Source organism: Nyctereutes procyonoides, unplaced genomic scaffold, assembly GCF_905146905.1.
Source record: "Nyctereutes procyonoides isolate TBG_1078 unplaced genomic scaffold, NYPRO_anot_genome, whole genome shotgun sequence".
NCBI classification, from domain to species: Eukaryota; Metazoa; Chordata; class Mammalia; order Carnivora; family Canidae; genus Nyctereutes; species Nyctereutes procyonoides.
The window spans coordinates 29,876,236-29,899,432 of record NW_026575047.1 but is presented as its reverse complement, the minus strand read 5'-3'; the positions used below and the strand labels follow the sequence as shown (position 1 = coordinate 29,899,432).

The window sequence follows — 23,197 nt, the reverse complement described above, 5'->3', positions numbered from 1 at the left end:
TCCTCTGGCTAGCCAGACCTCCACTCTCAATCATTCTTTTGGTCTCTTGTGCTCACAATTTTGATTCCTATTACTTTGTCTTCTTGTGTTTTGTTTTCAAAATCTGGGTCTCATTATGTACACATCTTAAATATTTTATGGTTCATATGTTGTGGTAGTCTGAATAATGGCCCACCAAATCCCTAGAACTTGTGAATATTACCTTACATGGAAAAAAGGATCTTGCAGTGTGATTAAGTTAATGATTTTGAGATGAGATTATCCTGAATTATCAGAATGGGCTCTAACTGCCACCACAATGCCTCCTAATAAGGGGGAGGTGGAGGGAGGAAACACAGAGAGAAGGAGGTTGTGTGACCACGGGGCAGAAATGGGAGTGATGTGGCCACAAGCCAAGAAATGCTAGCAGCAACCAGAAACTGGAAGAAGCAAGAAGAAGCAAGGAGTACATTTTCCCCTTAGAGCATCAGCAGAAGGGCCTGCTACCACCCCCTTGATTTTGGCCCAGTGGTTCAGATTTCAGACTTCTTTTTTTTTTAGGATTTTATTTATTTGTTAGAGAGCAGGAGATGAGGGAAGGGCAGAGGGAGAGGGAGAAACAGACTTCCCACTAAGCAGAGGCCTGACACAGGGCTCGATCCCAAGACCCCCGGGATCATGACCTGAGCTGAAGGCAGACACTTAACCAGCTGAGCCACCCAGGCACCTAGATTTCAGACTTCTGATCTCCAAAACTATAAGGGAATAAATATCCCTTGTTTTAAGCCACCAAATATGTGATAATTTGTTATAGCAGCCAAAGGAAACTAATACATAAGCCAACATCTCAAAAATTCTTTCAGGCTCTAGATATGTTAGCTTATGGATCATCTGCTCTGTATCTACTTATTAGCGATCACTTCAACAGATAAACACAATTAATGAAAATCTTTTTTTTTCCTGGTATGCAAAGTGACATAATGCAAGTGACATTATTTCCTGAGCACAACCATGCAAAGGCAGAAAAACTTGCTCTTCATGAAGGCCATATGCTCTCCCCAAACCTGGAATTGGTGATAGGAGATGAAGTGTGCTGTCCAGTGGGGAGAACCTACATTAAACACCAGGAGACTGGGCAGCCTGGATGGCTCAGTGGTTTAGCGCCCCCTTCAGCCCAGGGTGTGATCCTGGAGACCCGGGATTGAGTCCCACGTCGGGCTCCCTGCATGGAGCCTGCTTCTCCCTCTGCCTGTGTCTCTGCCTCTCTCCCTTTCTATGTGTCTCTCATGAATAAATAAATAAAATCTTAAAAAAAAAAACAGGAGACCAAGACTGATCAGATTAAAATCGGCATGGCTGTATCAATATCAGATACATTAGACTTCAGTACAAGAAATATTCCCAGGCCAGGGATGTTTCGTAAAGAAAAACCAGTCCTAAGAAGAGGGCTTCAAAGCATTGAAGCAAGCCTGCCAGGACTAAAGGGAAAGACAGACCCAGCAGAGCTGGAGATTTGAGCACTGCTTTCTCAACAATTGGCGAGAACAAGTACAGGGAGAGAGGCAGGAGGTGGGTAATGTTATTCAGCAGCAACCACAGAATATGGTTCTAAGTACACATGAAAGCACTCATCAAGATATGAGTCTCAATAGAGTTAGAAGAACTGAAATCATGGTGAATCTGTAGAATTAAGAACAAAAAGTATATGTGGGAAATTTCCAAATATTTGGAAAATGAAGTATGTATTTCTAAACACATGGGTCAAAGAAAAAAGTCACAAGAGATATTAGAAAATATTTAAGCTGAGGGTGCCTGACTGGCTCAGTTGGTGGATCGCATGACCCCTCAGTCTTGGGGTTGTGATTCCAAGCCCCACATTAGGTATGGAGATCACTAAAAAAGTTTTTTTTAAGTTTTTTAACTTAAAAAAAGAAAATATTTTGAGGCCGATAAACATATCTTCCCATCTATGACCACCGTGTATGTCTCTCCATTATGTAGGTCTTCCTTAATTCCTCTCAGCAATGTATGTAGTTTGCAGTGTGCAAGTCACACACATGTCTGAAATTATAGGATGCAACTGAAGAAGTACTCAGAGATTTGTGGCATTAGATGCTTATGTTAGGAAACAAGAAAAGTCTACAATAAATTATCAAAGCTTTAAGCTTCATCCTAAGAAGCTGGAAAAATAAAAGCAACTTCAATCCTTAGTAGAAGGAAGATAGGAGGTGTAGAAATCAATGTACTAGAAAACAGAAAAATAGAGAAAATCAATTAAACCCAAGCAGGATTTTTGAAAAGATGAATAAAACTGATAAATCGCTATCAGGGAGACTGGAGGGGGCAGGGGTGCAGCAATATCAGGAATGAAAAGGTGCACACCAACAAGAACTCTACAGATACCAAAAGAATAATAGGGAAACGTAATTAACAACCTTATGTCCATAAGTTTGATAACTCAAATTTCTTGAAAGACACAAATTACCAAAACTGATAAAATATGGAACAACTTGAAAGCTTTTTATCTATTAAAAAAGTTGAATTTGTAATAAAAACCTTCCCAGTGCTATATGACTTCACTAGAAACTCTATCAAACATTTAAGAAAGTAATTCCATCCTTTATAAATACTTTCAGAAAAGATAAGAAGAGTGAATATTTCTCCAGTCTTTTTGAGGCCAGAATTATCTTGATACTAAACAAAGAGATTGCACAAAAAGAAAATTGCAGACCAATAGACCTCATGATCAGAGATGCAAAAATCCTTCACAATATTAGCAAATCAAACCTAGCAATGTAGAAAAAGGACAATATTCCATGACCAGTTGGAGTTTATCCAAGGAATGCACTGTTGGTTTAACACCAGTTACTTTAGATTAACAGCATTAGTTTAACAAAAAATAATCAATGTAATTAATGATATTAAGAGAATAAAGGAGAAAAACCATGTAATTATCTCAATAGATGCAGAAAGGGATTTGACAAAATTTAAGAGATACTTATTATAAAAATATAAAAAGTTTTAGTGAGCCAGAAGATTTCCTCAACATGATAAAACGGCATAGATGAAAAACTTATAACTAACATCTTAGTTAATGGTGAAAAACTCAGTTATTTTTCCAAGGAAACAAAGCAAGAATGTCCAGTCCAACAACTTCTATTCAACATTGTGCTGGAGGTTCTAGCCAGTGCAATAAAGCAGAAAAAGACAATAATAAAGGGGATGAGGTTTGGAAAAAAGCTTTCTTTGCAGACAACATCATAGTATACACAGAATATTCTAAGAGACTTACAAAAGATGCTACTAGACCAACAAGAATATTTAGCAAAGGCATAGGAAACAAAGTTAATATATATGAATCTATGATATTTATATATAGTAACAATAAACAACTGAAAATTTTTAAGGTAAAACAATACAATTACAATATCATCCAAAAAGCAGTTTATTTTGAAAAGGAAGAACAAATTTTGAGTTTTACCTGATTTCAGAACTTGCTATAAAGCTACAGTAATCAAAACAGTGCATTATTAGTATAAGGGTAGATACATACATCATTAAAAGTCCAGAAACAGGGATCCCTGGGTGGCGCAGCGGTTTAGCGCCTGCCTTTGGCTCAGGGCACGATCCTGGAGACCCAGGACCAAGTCCCACATCGGGCTCCCGGTGCATGGAGCCTGCTTCTCCCTCTGCCTATGTCTCTGCCCCCACCTCTCTCTCTCTCTCTCTCTCTCTCTCTCTCTCTCTCTCTCTCTGTGTGTGTGTGTGTGTGTGTGTGACTATCATAAATAAATAAAAATTTAAAAAAAGTCCAGAAACAGACCCTCACATATATGATTAACTCACCTTCAATAGAGATGCTAACATAATTTGGTGGGGTAAAGAATAATCTTTCCAATGATGCTGGAGCAGCTGGATATCCACTTAGAAAAAATAAGGTTTGATTCTTACCTCACACTATATACACAGATTAACTCAAAATGGATCATAGACCTAAAGATAAAATTTCAAACTATACACGTTCTAGAAGAATATATAAGAGAAAAAAATCCTTTCATCTATGGGGCAAAGATTTCTTTTTTTTATTGGTGTTCAATTTGCCAATATAGAATAACACCCAGTGCTCATTCCATCAAGTGCCCCCCTCAGTGCCCGTCACCCAGTCACCCCCACCCCCAGCCCACCTCCCTTTCTACCACCCCTTGTTCGTTTCCCAGAGTTAGGAGTCCCTCATGTTCTGTCTCCCTTTCTGATATTTCTCACTCATTTTTTCTCCTTTCCCCTTTATTCCCTTTCACTATTTTTTATATTCCCCAAATGAATGAGACCATATAATGTTTGTCCTTCTCCGATTGACTTATTTCACTCAGCACAATACCCTCCAGTTCCAGAAGTATCAGCCACTTCATTGAAAAATTAATAAATTGAGCTACATTGAAATTTAACATACTTGCTCTAGAACAATACCAGTAGACAATGAAAAAGCAAGCAACAGACTGGAAGAAAATATTCACAATACACATCTCTGACAACAGATGACTGTCCAAATGCATACAAAAGTCTTACAACTCAGTGATAGGAAGACAAGTAACCCTCAGAAGATTTAGCAGATACTTCATAAATGCCAATAAGCACATGAAAATATGTTCAGTATCACTAGTTATGGAAATGCAAATTACAACCACAATTAGATACCTCTCCATACCCACAAGAATGACTAAAACTAAAAAGATTAATAATCACTGTTAACAATGGTTTGGAGAAACTACAACTCTCATATATTGCAGTTGGGAGTGTAAAACTGTAAGTCATTTGGGAAAAAAATAATCCTTTTCTTATAAGGTAAACACACATTTAGCATACAAGCCAGCAATTCCACTCTTAGGTATTTACCCAAGAGACATACACATACACATGTAAACAAAGACTTGTGTCAAAATTCCTACTAGCTATAATCACAGTAGTCATAACCCAGAAAAATTCATGTCTACCAACAAAGGATCAATATGCAAATTGTGTCAATGGAAAACGATCAGCAAGGAAAAGAAATGAACAAAGGACATACATAGCAATGTAAGTCTCAAAGATATTGTGCTAACTGGCACAAAAATAGACACATCGATCAGTGGAACAGGATAGAGAGCCCAGAAATAAATGCTCATTTATATGGTTGATTAATCTATGACAAAGCAAACAAGAATATGCAATGAGAAAAAGACAGTCTCTTCAACAAATGATGTTGGGAAAACTGGACAGCCACATGCAGAAGAATGAAACTGGACCGCTTTCCTACACCATACAGAAACATAAATTCAAAATGGATTGAAGACCTAAATGTGAGACCTAACACCACAAAACCCCTAAAAGAAAACACAGGCAGTAATCTCTTGGACATTAGCCTAAGCAACACATTTATGGAGATGTTTCCTGAGGCATCTCAGGGAAATAAAAGGGAAATAAAAGCAAAAATAAACTATTGGGACTACATCAAAATAAGCCTTTGCACAGGAAAGGAAACCATCAACAAAATAAAAGGGCAACCTACTGAATGGGAGAAAATATTTGCAAATGATATATCTGATAAGGGGTTAGGTTACCATGCACATCATAAAAGGAACTTACACAACTCAATACCAAAAAATAACAATCCAATTTTTTAAATAGGCAGAGGATCTTGAATAGACATTTTTCCAAAGAAGACATACAGATGGCCAAGAGACACACACATAGATGCTTGACATCACTCGTCATCAGGGAAATACGAGTCAAAACCACAATGAAATATCACCTCACACCTGTCAGAATGGCTAGAATCAAAAAGATAAGTAACAACAGGTGTTAGTGAGGATGTGGAGAAAAAAGAATCCTTGAACACTGTTGGTGGAAATGTAAGTTGGTGCAGCCCTGTGGAAAACAGTATTGAGGTTCCTCAAAAAATAAAAAAAATAGAAATACCATATGGTCATCCTACTACTGGGTATTTACCAAAACAAGAGGAAAAGACTAATTTGAAGACAATGCACCCCTGTGTTCAGTGCAGCATTATTTACAATAGCAAAGATATGGAAGCACCAGAAGTGTCCATTGATGAATGAATGAATACGATGTGGTGTATAAGATATATATATATATATATATATATATATACATATATATATATATATAATGGAGTATTACTCAACCATAAAAAAGAATGAGATTTTGCTATTTGTGACAACACAGATGGACCCAGAGGGTATTAAGTAAAATAAGTCAGACAAAGACAAATACCATCTGATTTCACTTATATGTAGAATCTAAAAAAAAAATGAGCAAAGAAAAAACTAGAAACAGACTCATAAGTACAGAAAATAAAGTGGTGGCAGCTTGATGGGATGTGAATGGGGGGATGGCTGAAATAGGTGAATGGGATTGAGAGGCACCAGCCTCAAGTTATAAAATAAATTAGTCACTGGATGAAAAGTACAGCACAGGGAATATAATCAATGATACTGTAATAACATTGGTGACAGATGGGGACTGCACTTATGGTGGTGGACACTGTGTAATGTATAGAATTTTTGAATTGCTATGTTGCACACCTAAAACTACCATAACATTGTATGTCAACTATACTTGAATAATAAAAAATTTTTAACTATATTAAGCTAAGTGAAAGTAGCCAGACACAAGAGTATGTACCATATGCTTCCATTTATATAAGATATAAGGCAAATCTAACCTACAGTGGCAGTAACTGGATCTGCACCTCCCTGGGGCTGCAGAACTTGGGGTGGTTTGACTTCAGAGGGGCATGAAGGAACATTTGGAATAAGAGGAATGTTCTGTATCCTGATTGTGTTCGTGGTTATACAGGTGTATCCATTTTTGAAATTTCATTGGACTGTGCACTTAAAATGGGTGCAATTTATCACGTGTTAATTATACATGAATAAAATTAATTTTTAGAAGCCAATAAAAGAAAACAGAAGACCTGGCCCTCTCTGCCAGCCACAGCATCCTCCACTCACAGGTAAACCCTTAACCTATGTCCCGAAACAGTCATCGTACTTTGTGTTAAGCCACTTCAGACACTTCTTCTGCATCCGGAAGGGTCAGCGGACCTGGGCTTCTGGGGTGGGGTGGGAGTGAACTAACTACCCAACAAGCAGATGCAAAAGCAGAATCCCTCTAAGGTATCAGGAACCAGAGGCCCTGCCCCACTGTGGCCAGTGGAAATCCACACACTGAGCTTGCCTTGTGCCTCTCAGCCATTTTCATCTTTCTTTTGTAGGAATATTTTGTCTTCGTTAGGGTGTTAGCCCTTCATCTCTGATACATGTTAGGAATATTTTCTCCTTGTTTGTTTGTCTTTTGACTTTGCTTATGGTATCTTACGCCACACAAAAGATGTGGGGTTTTGGGTGGTAGTGATGGTAGGGGTGGTGATCCATCAACCCTTCCCCTCACTGCATCTAGATTTGGTTACAGAGGAGTTTGTCAGGTTTTCTGGTCCCCTTCTCCAAACGGCTCTCCATATGTCCCAGAACCATCTACCAGGAAGCCCATCTTTATTCCAGGGGATTTCTGCATGTCATTGAATCTGCCCCTGAGGTGTCTGTTCTACTCAGGTGCTCTGGCTCTTCTCTTGCTTGCACCACACCACTGCACTGTTCAGGGCTTGCTGCCTGTTTTAATGTCTGGGTGGCCCAGCCCCTCCCCGCCCCCAGAGTTCTTCTGTTTCCAAGCCTTTATACACCATGTGAACACCAGCATCTAGTCCCATGGAAACGCTTATTGGTATTTTTATTGAGATCTCATTAAATACATAAATTACTGTAAGGAGAGCTGATATCTTGATGATATTGAAATATTTCAATCAAGAACAAGGGATGCCTTTGCATTCAGTCAAGTCCACTTTTGTGTCTTTCAGGAGGTTTTAAAGATTTTTCATATAGGTTTGACACATTTCTTGTTTATTCCTAAGTATTTTGTCATTTTCACTGATGTTGTAAATGAAGTCCTTTCTTCCATTGTATGTTCATTCATGTTATTGGCATACATGAAGTCTATTGCCTTGCTATGCTAATTTTATTTCTTGCTACTTTATGAATTATTTTATCATTGTTTCTCTAGGTATTTCCAGAATACTACCTTGTCATCTGCAACTAGAGATAGTTTTCTTCATATTTTTCAATTCTTATGACTCTGATGATATAGCTAATAGTTCCAGAACAAGGTTAAATGGTATTGGAGGTAGTGAGCACCCTTGCCTTGCTTCTGACCTTAGTAAGAGTGCTTCTGGTGTTTCTCCATATACTACGATGCCAACTTTAGGATTGGGGTGTGTATTTTATAATTTTAAGGAAGTATCCAGCTACTCCTATTTTCCCAAGAGTTTTTATTAGGAGTAGGTGTTGAATTTTGTCGTAGGATTTTTTTCAACAACTATATAGACAATCACATAATTTGCTCCTTAGTTCCATTAATGTGATGCATTATATTAATAGCTATCCTAACATTGAACCAACCTTGCTTTCCTAGTATAAACTCTGCTTGGCCATGGGTACTATTTTCTTATTATAGGGTTGGACTCCATTTGCCAATATTCTATTTTCGATTATTACATCAATCAATATTCATAGGAGGTAGGGTCTGTGATTTTCCTTCATTAAACTCTCTATTGGGGTGCCTGGGTGGCTCAGTTGGTTAAGTGTCTGCCTTCAGCTCAGGTCATGATCCCAGGGTCCTGGGATCAAGCTCCGCATCAGGCTCCCTGCTCAGAGGGAAGCCTGCTTCTCCCTCCCACTCCCTCTGCTTATGCTCTCTCTGTCAAATAAATAAATAAAAATCTTTCTAAAAAATAAAATAAACTCTATCATGTTTTGGTATAACTGTTATACGTACTTAATAAAATACATTTTTCTTCATTTTCTGTTTGATAAAATTCCCCTTTGAAACCATCTGTGTCTGGAGGACTTTGTGGGGTAGTTCCTTAATAATTTTCTCTGTTTCTTCTTTGGACATTCCTCTATGGCCTAACTTTGATCTCTACTAGAACAAATTTTTATAACTGTATTTTCTTAAGAAACGTCCATTTCACCTAAGTTTTTTAATTTATTTGCATAGAGTTCTGCAAAATAACTTAAGATTAATTTTTAATTTCTTGCATATCTGTAGTTACCTTCCCTTATTGTTTCTTATTTTGTATATCTGTGCTTGTTCCCTTTTGATTATACCAGCTAATGGTTTATCTATTTTATTTTTTACAGTAACCAGGATTTTTATTTATTAATTTGGTCTAGTGTTTTGTGTTCTCTGCTTCATCAATTTCTGTTCCTATCTTTATTCTAACTTTATTATTTCTCTCCTGTGTGTTCTTTGATTTGTTGTTCTTTTATTGTTTTTTAAGTTGAAAACTTAGTTCATATACAGTTGGCTCTTGAACAACATAGGTATGAACTGCATGGGTTCATTTAAATGAGGACTTTGGGGCACCTGGCTTGCTCAGTTGGTTGGGCGTGTGTCTTCAGTTCAGGTCATGATCTCAGGGTCCTGGTATCAAGCACTGCATCGGGCTCCTTGCTCTACGGGGAGCCTGCTTTGCCCTCTCCCTCTGCCTGTAGCTCCCCCTGCTTGTGCTCTCTTTCTCTGTAAATTAATAAAATATTTTTTAAGATTTTATTTATTTGTAAATAAATATATTTATCTTTTTTAAGATTTTATTTATTCATAAGAGACATAAGAGAGAGAAGCAGAGACATAGGCAGAGGAAGAAACAGGCTCCCTGCAGGAAGCCCTATGCAGGACTCAATCTCAGGACCCCGGGATCACACCCTGAACCAAAGGCAGATGCTCAACCACTGAGCCACCCAAGTGCCCCATAAATAAAATCTTTTTAAGAAATTAAATAAATAAGGACTTTTTTTGCTTCAGGACAGTACTGTAGATGTATTTTCTCTTCTTTACGATTTTCTTAACATTTTCTTTTCCATGACTTACTCTATTGTAAAAATGCAGTATATGATACATGTAACACACAGAACATGTGTTAACTGTTTATGTCATCAGTGAGGTCACCAGTCAACAGGGGGCTATTAGTAGTTAAGTTTTGGGGAAGTCAAAAGTTATACATGGATTTTCGACTGTGCAGGGAATCAGCACCCCAACCCCTGTGTCGTTCAAAGGCCAACTGTACTTTTATTCTTTCATTGTTATTAATACCAAGTGTTCAGGGCTATGAAATTTCCTCACTGTTTTAAAAGTAATCTACTGTGTCTGACATACAAGGTATTCATTAGAAGTTATATAATTTTTTTTAAAAAAAGATTGTATTTGTTGAGAGAGAGAGTGCAAATGGACAGAGAGAACAGGAGCAGAGGGAAGTAGACTCCCCCCTGAGCAGGGAGCCTGATACGGGACTCCATCCCAGGACCCTGAGATCACAACCTGAGCCGAAGGCAGATGCTTCACCGACGGAGCCACCCAGGTGCCCCAGAAGCTATATAATTTGTATTTTTCTTCACCCAAAATCTGAAAGAACTTTTTTTGTTTTATTCTAGGTAGATGGGATTGGGTTTGGTTTGGGAGAAAAGAGGGCTTTGGTTTTAGTTTTTAGTTTTCTTGCACTGTGATCAAAATGTTTTTTTAATATTTTTGCTCTGTGCAATCTTTTGATATTTTCTGGTGTCCTAATGTATGATGGGTTATTATGAATATGCTGTATGTGCTCAGGAAGAAAGTATATTCTCTACTATGAGAGTGTGGTTTTGATATACATCCATAATATCTATGTATTGGTTATACTGTTTGGATCTTGTCACACTTTGGGAAGAAGCAGGTTCTGGGAGAGGTTAATGTTTCATCATACAACTCCTGACCTGACAGCACTAAGGAGAGGTCACCTACGTGCTTGGTTGCAGGGCCTGGCTCTAAAGTGCTTGCTCCTTCCCTCCCTACAGCTGCCACTGGAGGGTCTGTCTGAGCCCTTGTCACGGATGGCTGGGCAAGAAGCAGGGAAAGCCAGTCCTAGCAAGTTTTCCAGCAGTGTCTTTCCTGAGCAGGCTGGGAGCACCTGCAGGCTTTCCCAAATAAAGGGAGGGAGGGTGGACAGTGACCTAGGAGTGGACACATATTTGTTCTGAGCATGAATGCATGTTGGTTTTTTGCTTCTCATCTAAATAGAGCTGTTAATGTACCAAGTTCAAGAGTGAGATAAACAAGTGGGCAAAATATCTTGGTACAGTGGGAAAAGCACAAGAATGCATTGGTACTTAGATCACGTGGTAAAAATTTGTGCACTCCAGAAGGCCAGTGAACATGGGAAAGTTGGCGTCTCTGAGGGTCTGTCCCCCCCCACAGAAACACCAAAAAATCAAGCAAAAACTGTCAGAACCAGCTTTGTCAGAACTCTGGAAAACAGTCAACAGTTTATAGCAACTAAGGAAATGCTGAATCAAGAAAAAGCAACTACAGATGGTGGGAGTGCTTTGTGGCATTTGCACACCTCCACCTCCCTTTGGGGCCCAGGTGCCTGGTTCCACAGAGAGTGAGCAGACCTTGTTCAGAGATCCACGTTTAGTCTAAGCTGTCTGGGGGCTGCCCCAGGGCCTGACAACATGCATTGTTTCTCCTACCTCAGAACTCACTTGGGGCAGACAAGTGGGGGCATTGTTAGAAAACATGTAACTTAAACAGCCACAGAGCAAGATAATAGGGAGGTTTGGGGGGAGCAATTGGGAAAAACTGCTGGGGTGGGGGGCACCTAGGCAGGGCAGTGGGTGAAATATCCCGCTTGGTTTCAGCTCAAGTGGGATCTCAGAGTCGTGGGCTGGAGCCCCAAGTGAAGCTCCACGCTCAGCGGAGAGTCTGCTGGAGACTTTGCCTCTACCTCTGCCCTTCTCACTTGTCCTGTCCCCCTCCCCTCCCTCTAGAATAAATAAACATATCTCAAAAGGAAAAAAAAAGAAGAACTTCCTGGGCACTCAAAGCTGCCTGTGCACACCAGGAAATTTAGAGAGCCACATGCATGCCCGAGGCAGCTCACACACTCAGAAAAGACTAGAGAAGACCCCAGGCTCTTGTGCGGGGCTGGTGTCTAGGCCCAGTGCCAGCTGGAAGGGAAGGATAAGGCAGCGCTGCCAACAGCCCAGAGCAGAGCTGACCCACAAAGATGGGGACAGATTCCCTTTTCTATTTCTGTCCTCATGCATCTGAAATGCCTACTCTGTCAGAGACACCTGGTCCACCTGAGGCACATAGCTGCGCAGGGAGGTGGCACCTGGAGCTACTCAAACAGCTCAGCTTTACCCTCTGCAGACTGTGGCAGTTCACATGCTGGTCAGATGTTGAGTTGATCTTTATTTTGTCTGAGTGCTGTAGGCTTAAGACCGGCTCACCCACCAGCCCAACCATATCTGCAAGGAAGGCCGAGGCTGCCCAACTATCCTACACAGCCCAGTGTGGAGTCCACTGGGCTCCTAGGCCCAGGTGCCCTGCACTGGGAGCAGGCTCTCCTCAAGTTTGGTTGGTACCCCTTTGGTGAAAATCCTTTTTGTTTTTGGTGTTTGATGCTCAGGAATATGGCCAGCTTGCACCATGTGGAAGAGCCACATGCATTAGCATCCATGTGGAGAGCCCCTGCTGAGCCAGATCTGCAGGTGCTGAATGTCCCCCCCACCCCATGGACAGGTTTGAAATGGTTAAGAGCCGTGGTGGGTGGCATGCTGCTTGGACTCACATGGCCTCCTCTGCAGGCACGATGCTGATATGCCTGACCACATGCCATCTCTCCACACAGGAAGGACATTCCCCCAGAATGTGTGACATATGCAGACAGAGAGCAGACCAAGAAGGTGGTGTATTCCGTGGTCTACGGAGCAGGTAGGCTGCGGACCAGTCTTGGGTGTCACCTGTAGGCCACCTGGAGGTGGCCCTTGTCATCTGCCCTAAAGAGATCATTCTTTCCCCTTGGAGCTCACTCTGTGAGTTCCCAAGTGTCATTTACAAAACACCAATGACATCTGTGATACACCAGATACCAGCCAGACCCCTCAAGGCTATTAACTCCCTCAGCGTCTGGCCAGCTGAGATAATAAGCACAGGAGTGAACGTAGACCAAGATCGCCCAGCTGGGGGGCATGCAGGGCTCACACCTGGCCCCAACCTCACATGGCTGTGTTGGGGACCATTTCTGTCCTTGAGATGCTCAAGGGGACTTCATCCTAACCCAGGACACGAGGCAGAGTGTCCTTGTCACCCTTCCCCCCCCCTTTCCTGACGTGACTCATTAAATTCTATGGAAACTCTTTTCTCCCTCTACATCATGCTGAGCCAGTGAGGCCTCGTGTCCCCTCAGGATAGCAAGGGAGAGTGTCAGAAGGGGCCGTGGGCCAGCCAGCACCTCTGGAAGGAAGGGCACATCTGGCTGTCCACTGGCCTGCATGGACCGCCTTTCCTTTGGGTCAGTCCTGTTTGAGCAGCACGGCCCATGCAAAAACACTGAGAGGAGAATTTGTTTCCCTGCCACTCAAGGAAAGGCAGCAAAAGGGGATGAGCTTTCAGGGCAGGAAAGTCCAGGCAGATGTATAGTCGATTATATGCAAGAGCCACCTTGTACTTCTGCAGTGTGACCATGTGCTGGGACTTGAGGGACTTGCATATGATGGATCTGGAACGTGCCTCCCGCTGGCCAGCCCGGCTCCCAGCCCAGGCCCTGTAGTCACTCTCTCTGCTGCACACCCCCACCTCCACAGAGCTCCCTCTCTCAGCCTTCCCTGACGACTATATCAGAGATCCATTTCCAGATCACACATTCACGGTCATTCTGTTTGTGGGTCTCTGTGGTCTCACCTGCAGCTCCACTGGGGGGCACATCAGCAGCCCTCAGGTCTTGCCACGTCGGTCCCCCAACATAGGCAGAGCTTACCACACAGTGGCTTCATTCTTGGGAGCCAGCGAGATGGTGCTGCACACTTATATACACCATCCCAGGTCAATACCTCCATGACCCACACTCCAGGGGAGGGGGTTCCGTGAGGGGCATGAAGACCAGGAGGCAGGACCTTGGAAGCCACTTAAGAGTCCATCAGTCACACACCGCTGTCCAGGCTTGGGGCCCCCAGCCCTATGCAGCACGCAGCACACCCTCCATGGCTCGCTTCCTCCAGAGTGCCACCCATGCTCCCAGCCCCAGGAGCCCCATGAAGCAGGAGCTCTGCTAGCTATGCTCATGGCCAGGCACACAGCAGGCTCATAATAAATACCGAACCAATTAGCAAACTGGGTAGTTTTCTGACTCTAATTGTGAAAACATTTTGTGTACACAGAAACAGGCTAAAAAACTTTGAAAGAATTGAACTCAGTGGTGATAGCAGGATGATTCAGACTTGCTTGGTCTGTCTCCTCCTCTTGGCCTCTCTCTGTGTGCTTCTGAACCTTCCCAGGCCACTGTCGGAGGTGGGGGCCAAGAGAGATGCAGCATTCCACCAAGTTATATTAGATTTTGGTGCTTTGCCTCCTTGCTCCAGAGCCATATGTCATAGACATACTGTTAGCTTTGGCTCTGCAGGAAGAGTGTTACCCCGCTTCCCTGGCAGGTAACCTGGCTAGAGTCCTAACTCTCTCCCCTCCTGGACCTGTGACCTTCCACAGAGCCCTCCACCCCCTTTGCCCCAGTCACCTCCTCGTCAGTGAGAAGGTAGGCTTGTTGGGGTGGTGGCTGTCACCCTGGGTGCCCCTTAGTTCAGTGCAAACCAGTACATAGTGCTACGGGACGAGCATTGTGTGCAGTAGTGGGGCCACCACCTTGGATCCAGCTGGGAGAGAGGGATGGGCGGGAGTGTGCAGAGCCATCAGTGCAGCCTTGCACAGAAGGCAGGACGCACCCAAAGCAGTCTTCACTTCTGCTGGTTTGGCACCTTCTGGAGGATGCACTTTATAAAGAGCTCCACTTTGTAAATAAGCAGTGAGTCATTAGCCATGATGTTAGTGAAAAGAGTAATTTGGCTGCTTTTAGCCCTGACAGTGACAGGGTTCCCACCCCAAGCCTCCATTTCTGCTGTTCCTGTTGTCACCGGCCTGCTTGACAGCAGATTCCTGAGCATGTGCTGGCATCAGCACACGGCTGTGCCATCCTCCCCACGTGTGAGGCCAGAGTCTTGCCAGGCGAGCCTGTTGGGTCTCTTGGGCTGCTGGGAACCCTCTGGAAATGCAGCACATATGCTTCCTACCAGCTGGCTTTCATGGGCTGCATGAAAGGTACCACTGAGGGTCTGGAAGCTGCTGCTCTGAATGCTAGGGGAACATGGCAGTGGCATTGCCTGGGTTGGCGCCATCAGCATGAGGATTGCAGTGAGAGACAGGCAAGGAGAATCAGAACAGTGATATGAGCAGAGAAGGTGCTCAAGAGAGACTTCACATCTGTGCGGGCCTCCAGTGGTCTGAGGGTGGAAAAGCCTGATCCCCACACCTCCCCCAGACTCTGCCGGGGGTGGGGTGGTCCCTGCCAGAATGGTGGTGACCACAGAGCAGCTGTTCCCCGGGAGCTTCACCCAAAGGGATGACCCATGGGCTCACTACCCCTCTTTCAGCCACCTGCCAACTAACTGCACCCTAGCCCAGTCCTGCCAATGGTCCCTCTGAGCCCATCAGGACTCACTGCCTCCAGGAAGCCTCTCCTGATGGTCTTGCTCTGAGCTCTCCCTGCTCCTAAAGTCCATTCAACCTTTGATTCTCCTCAAGTTGTCCAGCGTTTAAGTTTGCCTCTATATCCAGTCACATTTGATCAGCAGGCATCCCCAAGTGTGTGCCCACAGGGGACCTTGGGGATGGTGCAGTGCTTGCTCCCACGGGCTGACATTCATCACAGGAATTGCATGGGCCAGGAGGGCAGCATAGAGTATCTCATGCACTTGCCACAGAGTTACTAGTGCCAAGTGGGGCTGAGATAGGCTAGGCAGGCTGTCCAAGCAGTTCTGAAAGACACATAGAGGTAGTCACGTCTGCTCCAGTTAGACCAGCCAGCATCACTGGAGGCCCACTATGTGCCAAGCACTCACAAGGCCTAGAGCTATAGACCAGAGGAGAGACTATTAGCAAATATGCTGAGAGAGCGCTTGGAGAAAAGGGAGTGAAGATTGTCTTCCTAAAGATGTAGCGCATGCTCACACGATGTAATTAGCCATCTGTGGGAAAACACATTGTGTGTTCACGTAGGATTTCAGAGATGAGGAGTGACTTGTGCTTCCACCAAGGGGGCTCTCACTGTCAGGGGTAATCTCAGGGAGACAAGCCTGCAGGCAGTTACGACTCACATGGGAGAAACCTGATCACATGAACCAAAGCACGGAGGACAGTTGTGTGGAAGGGGCTAGTGGAACCCAAGGCCATCCTGCTTGGGGGGCCTCTGAGTGTGACAGTCCCACTGGAAGGGCACCGGAGCAGGAATCCAGAGAACTGACTGGACTCTCTATCTCTTTCCCAGTCTCTGTCATTTTCCTTGTGGTTGCTGCATTTTTTTGGCCTCTGGTAAACAGGCTTCTTCACAGGACCTCAACCTCTGCTCTTCAGATATCCTAGCATCTCTACCTAATAAAGGAATGATTTCTCAGCCATACATACTGAGAAGGAGAAGTGTGACTTCTGTAATGGCCAAGCAGGTCCCAGCACATGTACCAACTATAAATTAGGGAAAAAGTACTACCTAAAGGTACTAAAAAGTGACCTTAGGGAGGAATGGTTCAGGGTGAGTTCCCCTTTTTTATAGCTCTTCACCCAGAGACAGTCCTCAGCCTGTATTATGGGCGGCCAAAACACCAACAGAAGTCCATAGTCTTACTTGCTTGAAGAAACAGAGGACATACTTTGAAGCAACCAGAGAATCTGGAAAGTGAGGGAGAAATATCAGAAAAAAAGAGAGCCAAAGAAGCTCAAGAATCCCAAATTCTGGGTATGAACTCGGCGCAAACCTCTGGCTGACCCCTAACGATGCCGAAGTAGGGCAGACTTCAAATAGCCCAGCCAAAGTGAAATGGACTGATCTGAGATTTCAGCTACTTCCCACTGCAAAGCAATAAAGTTCAAAGTTTGATGTTGGCCACATTAGCTGCCTCCTTTAAAAAAAGGTCAATAATCCAGAACAAAACATAATAGAATCCAAAGTGTCTACCACATTTCATTCACAACATCCAGTATTTAATCCAAAATAACTGAACATATGAAGAAACAGGATAATTTGATCTATACTCAAAAGAAAAGGCCATCACAGAAGCAAATCCTGAGATGACCTAGATGTTGAAATTAGCAGACAAGGATTTTAAAACCACTGTTATAACTGAGCTGAAGGATGTAAAGGAAGGCATGCTCATAAGGAATGAAAAGAAAATAGGAAATCTCAGAAAATAAAAAGAACCAAATGGAAATCCTAAAACTGAAAATTACAATGTCAGAAATAAAAAATTCACTGACGAGGATTAACAGTAGATTAGATGTGAGAAAGGACTTAGCTGAGGAGACTCAGGTTCCCGCGAGCCAGACCTGCTGGAGGTGTCCAGCCATCATCCAATTCCTTTCTGAAAGCTGATGGAGTTTTGCACCAGAGTGACGTAGCAGAGGGGCACTGATCAGAAAGTCACAGAAAGAAGGAATTAGAGATGGATTATTTCAGTGTAATGTATTCATGAAGCTATTACATGGTCTTAATTAAGCCCTAATAGGGAAAATTGAGTTTTTTTGTTTGTTTGTTTCTGTCCAAATGACATGGGACAGTCAGGCAAGCTTGGCAAGAGCAAGGACAGATGCTCCACAAGCTCTCTCTGCTGTGAGAGATTTTGGGGAGCACAGGGCACCACTGCAGCCTTTCCCATTCTCCCTAGCCCAGCGGTGGAAGCAGACATCTGCCCCTTTGCTTCCCCAAGATGTGCGACCACTGAAAGCATCAGCTGCCCAGGGCTAGAGTGGCCTGGCCACAGAGAAGATTGGATCTGTGAGCCCCATCCATCCTGCTCCTTCAGACATGTCCCCTTAACAGCTCCTGGGATAAGGACTAGTGTTTGTGAGTTTTAGGTGAAGAAATGGGGCTGACGGCAGGCCACAAAACTGCCCCAAGGCCACACAGAATTTCCAGTGGGTGATCCAGGTCAGCATGGCCTCAACACCTGCTCCCAGCAGTCTGTGCTGGAGCTGAGGTTCTGTCCTGACCAGATCTTGCTGTAAACAGTCTCACAAGAATACCTGCATCCTCTGGGAAAGAAATAGTGGCCTGGACCAGAAGTGTTTGTCTCAAAATAAAAATTTCAAGGATGGGAGCTCCTAAGTACATTTTCTCATGATTCAGTGATGGAATATTTCCTTCCCTTTTCCTCTGTGCCTCTCCCTGATGTCCTCCACTCAGGTCAGGTCTCCCTCTGGACGGGGGCAGTAGAGCTATTCACTCACGACTTTACAAGCAGTACTTGCCGGGCACTCAGCCAACATCACTGAGTAAATACATGTTTATCAGGCACCAGTCTAGGCCGAGCAGCACTGAGCACTCAGCTGGAAAGCCTAAGCCAACACCATCCTGACCAATCAGAAGAGACGGGTGGTGCCCCGGGACCTGGACTCATAGGGTCTCCCAAGGGCCCTTCCGAGGGTCCACTGCTGTGTGTGGTGGCCACTGCCTGGCAGCTTGCTCTCCTGGTCCCCACAGGTGTGACCAGGGCTTGCCTCTGATCTTGAGCGTTTCTGTCCACACAGGGAAGGAGAGGCTTGCAGCGTGCCTTGGGGTTACTGTGCAGGAAGCTGCCCAGTTTTTGGAGAGTTTTTTGCAGAAGTACAAGAAAATCAAGGACTTTGTCCAAACAACCATTGCCCAGTGTCACCAGACAGGTGAGCCAGATGCAGCCAAAACCTTTGCAGTCCCCTCTTCCCCTCCCTGCTGACTGCATACCTGGTCTCCTGGCCCCTGCTTCTTTGGAGGTGGCCTGCATGTGGGAGGGGACTGGCGGGCATGTGGGAGGGGACTGGGTGAGCGTGAAATGGGACCACAAGGCTCCAGTGTGAGAAGGGTCCAGAGTAGGATCAGCTTGAGGCAATCTCAGAGTCAGAAAATGCTCGATGGGGGATGCCTGGGTGGCTCAGCGGTTGAGCATCTACCTTCAGCTCAGGGCAGGATTCTGGGCAGCTTCAGCCCAGGATCGAGTCCCACATCAGGCTCCCTGCATGGAGACTGCTTCTCCCTCTGCCTGTGTCTCTGCCTCTCTCTGTGTCTCTTGTGAATAATAAATAAATAAATAAATAAATAAATAAATAAATAAATAAATAAATAAATAAAATCTTTAAAAATAAATAAATAAATTTGGCTTGTTTCTAGTTAATCAAATTTATACCATCTTTCTGAAAGAAAGAAAGAAAGAAAGAAAGAAAGAAAGAAAGAAAGAAATTGCTCGATAAGCAGAGAGAGAAACTCTTTCACCTAAAAGTGGAGAACACATGCTCATATGAAAAGCACATGGTATGTTTACAAAATTTCAACACAATTTGGTCACAGATTTCAAAGACTATCAAATACAACATGTCATGTGACCACAGTGGGAAGCAAAGGTAGCTCATACCTCAATGTGTGGCCATCCGTCTGTCCACCTGCTTGAAAATGTATCACACTTGGGATCCCTGGGTGGTGCAGCGGTTTGGCGCCTGCCTTTGGCCTAGGGCGCGATCCTGGAGACCCGGGATCGAATCCCACGTCAGGCTCCCGGTGCATGGAGCCTGCTTCTCCCTCTGCCTGTGTCTCTGCCTCTCTCTCTCTCTCTCTCTCTCTGTGTGTGACTATCATAAATAAATAAAAAATTTAAAAAACAAAAAAAGAAAATGTATCACACTCCTTAATGACTCAGAATTAGAAGTCATAAGAACATTACAAACATCTTAGAAATAAATGACAGGGAGAGGATCTCCATACTGACACTTCATGTAGAAGAAATGGAATACTTTAAAAGTAGATTTTAAAAGGAAAGAAATAAATTTGTGAACATAAATGGGTTGTATTCAACCCAAGACATTTGGAAGAGAGCATCACAGAGAAATGAAGAAGTGGGAAGGAAAGAAATGAGCAGGAGCAGAAATTCAGGAAGCAGACCTTGGGAATGGAGCCAGCCACAGGTACAGAGGGGCACTCGGGCTTTATGGAAGGGACAGCTGTGGGCCAGCCCTCCTGATGGCTGTGGTGTGCTCCCTTGGGGTCCCTCAGGAGCCAGGCTTGCTGAGGGCTGGCAGTCCTGGGCAGCCCTCCCACAGGCTCTTCCTGGGCCTGACCGTGTGTCCAGGCAGTAGCCCCACATGGGGCCCCTGTGGGCACTGAACACACTTAGTGCCCAGCTCCCTTGCAAAGAAAGCCAGCAAACCGCTTCCATCCCCAGCAAGCATCTAACAGGCTCCCTGGACCTGGGGGCTGAGCCCCCACCTGCTGCAACCCGCACCTTCAACAAAGGGAAAATAAAATACTGCCCACTTTGAAATGTCAGAAGAGCAACAGAACCCAGTGTTGATGAGAGTATATGGAGTCAGGATTGCCATAGGCAGAGAACTGTGAAGGTGCAGGCACGATTTCAGCGGCTTTCCGTAAAGTAACTCATGTAATCCTCACTGCAGTTCTACAACTGGGTAGTACCCTTTACCCATCTTACAGATGAGGAAAATGAGTCACCAAGAAGTTAAGTAGCTTCTCACATTCACACAGCTAACAGGCGGTACCAGGCCAGGATCCTGCCCCAGGCAGCTCAGGCCCAAAGCCAGCACCCTCCCTGCCACCTCATACTCAACTCTTAAAGGGCCACACATGAGGTATGCATGCCCTACAACCTGGCTATTACATTTCTGGGCAAACACTGAAGAAATCCTCAAATGATCATTAAAATCTTCCACAGACATTTGTTGAGGCTCAGGCACTGTGTTGATGCCAGTGATTCCATCCAAGAGCAGACAGGAAGACCGGGTAAGCAAGTACATTCGGACAGGATCAGAATGATGGGATTCTCAGTGTGAAAAAAGCCAACAGGATGCCAGTACAGAGAGTGGCGGAGGGAGGTCCCTGGAGAGCAGTATGAGCCCCAGCCTCGCTGGGGGTGACCTCTAGGCCACCATGTGAAAGGCCGGGAGAGCCTGGAGCAGCACTGGGGTGGGCAGGCGGCTGGGGGAAGCACAGGGCCAGAGACAAGGCCAGCAGGCCTGCACCCTGTGTGGCACACCATGCCACAGGAAGAGGCTGGGGTTTTTTTGCACAAATCGGTCCTCAAGCATGGGAAATAGATTAACAAGAGAAGCTAAAGTCAGAGCCGGTACCCCTGGAGCAGTCTGAAGTGTCAGGGTCTCAGCCCAGCGTCTGAGGTGGGATGGATGGAGAACACAGCAAGGAGGCAGCATCAGCTGCTGGCTAGAGCAGGGCTCAGGTCCCAGGTGTGGGTGGCAGCTCTCCGCATGGGCATGCCTGACTTTACTGGGGCTGGAGCAGACACACAAGGTATATCTACCAGGGTGCTGATGATAGGTAGGTCCGGAGTCCTTTCCAAGGCCCTGGGGAGAGGCCCTGCAAGCTGCGCATATCGTCTGGTCCTTTATAAAATTGGCAAAAGCAAGGCATTTTGACTGCAATCGACTGAGAGGCTGCCTCCTCCACCCCAGCCCCTCCTTTCTATGCCAAGGGGCATCAGAGTGGCCACAGCCAGTTTGGGATCCAGCTAAGGGGAAGTCGAGTCAGTGACTCATTTAATTTGGATTTCAGTGCAGATATTTTTTTGGTTTATCACTCTTTCCCTGAATGATTGAGGGATGCTGGCCATGCTGGCATAGGAATGGCTTCTAGAAGCATTCCTTCCATCCCCTGGCCCCCTTCCTGAGCATAGTGACTCATGGGAGGGATGGGAGACATCTCGCAGAGTTATCAGGAACTCTGACCTCAGCCCTGCAAACACTGGGTAGAGCAGAAGCAAGATTTGAAATGTGTGGAGCCAGGGGCTTCCACTTTGGGCCTGAGCTCAGACCCTCCTCCCACAATAAACAACTAGAAAACTGGGCATGGATGAAGCAGCTGTTTTCAGACACTGGGTTCATCCCTGAGAGCCTCCAAGCACCCCGGAGCACATGCAGGAGGGGAAACCAAGCCAATGATGGTGGTCTCACTAAGCTAAGGAGACAGGCCTCAGGACTGGGGAGGACTGGGGAGTATCAGAGAGGAGGGCGCTTTGCACACATCTTAAGAGGATTCCCTCTGTGTCTGAGCACCAGGACACACACACTGAGGCGGAGCTCCACCAAATGGAGCAGTAGGCGGGACAATCCCAGAGTCCGTACAGGGCTAGACATGTGCACATTCTGACTCCCAGAGTGGAGAGTCCTCATGGACATCTGTGACAGTCAGGAGAGACCCCAGAAGGACCACACCCTAGTAGTAGGTCTGAACTAGCCCTAATTAAAGGCTACTCCAAACCTGCCCTAACAAAAGCATCAGATCTGCCAATTACTTGGGTCCAACAAACACTCTTGAAATAAAGACTCTAAACCAATGCTCAGCAACATAAAACACACAATACCCAGCATCCAGCCCAAAATCACTAGACACACCAAGAGGCAGAGACTGAAGTATATTCAGGCAGAAGCATGGACTCTCCCTGTCCTCACTGCCAGTCACTATTAGGCTTTCTCTTACTGCCTGGCATACAACGGGTGCTCAAAACATTGTCATTTTGATAATTATGACATTTGTGGGAAATTCTTAGGGTCTCCCCAATCCCCAATCCTCAAACATGTGAAATCCTGAGTGGAGAATTTAATTTCACCAACACCTAATAAAGCCCAGGTCCTCACTGTCAGAAATCTACTCAGCAAACACAGCATGTTTCTGCTTGTTTTCTTCTGGAAGACCTTGCAGCAGTCTGTGGAGCATCCAACTCTTGGTTTTGGCTAATATCATGATCTCAGGGTCATGAGATCGAGCCCCGTGTCAGGTTCATGCTAGGCATGGAGCCTACTTTTTTTTTTCTTTAAGATTTTATTTATTTATTTGACAGAGAGAGAGAGAGAGAGAGAAGAGAGGGGAGAGAGAGCACAAGAAGGTCAGAGGGGCAGAGGGAGAAACAGACACTCCTCTGAGCAGGAAGCCTGATGCAGGACTGATCCCAGGACCCTGAGATCATGATCTGAGCTGAAGGCAGATGCTTCGCCATTTGAGCCGCCCAGGTGCCCCAACATGGAGCCTACTTTAAAA

The 23,197-nt window shown here is 44.7% G+C and overlaps 1 protein-coding gene across 1 annotated transcript in view; it reads left to right on the top strand.

Annotated features, from left to right (window-relative positions):
• The window catches only part of LOC129510188 (DNA polymerase nu-like), a 117,375-nt gene that overhangs the window by 81,508 nt on the left and 12,670 nt on the right, over positions 1–23,197 (top strand). Inside the window, 2 exon segments of the mRNA XM_055326170.1 lie at positions 12,758–12,840; positions 18,694–18,825. Of these exon segments, the coding sequence (XP_055182145.1) occupies positions 12,758–12,840; positions 18,694–18,825 (215 nt within the window).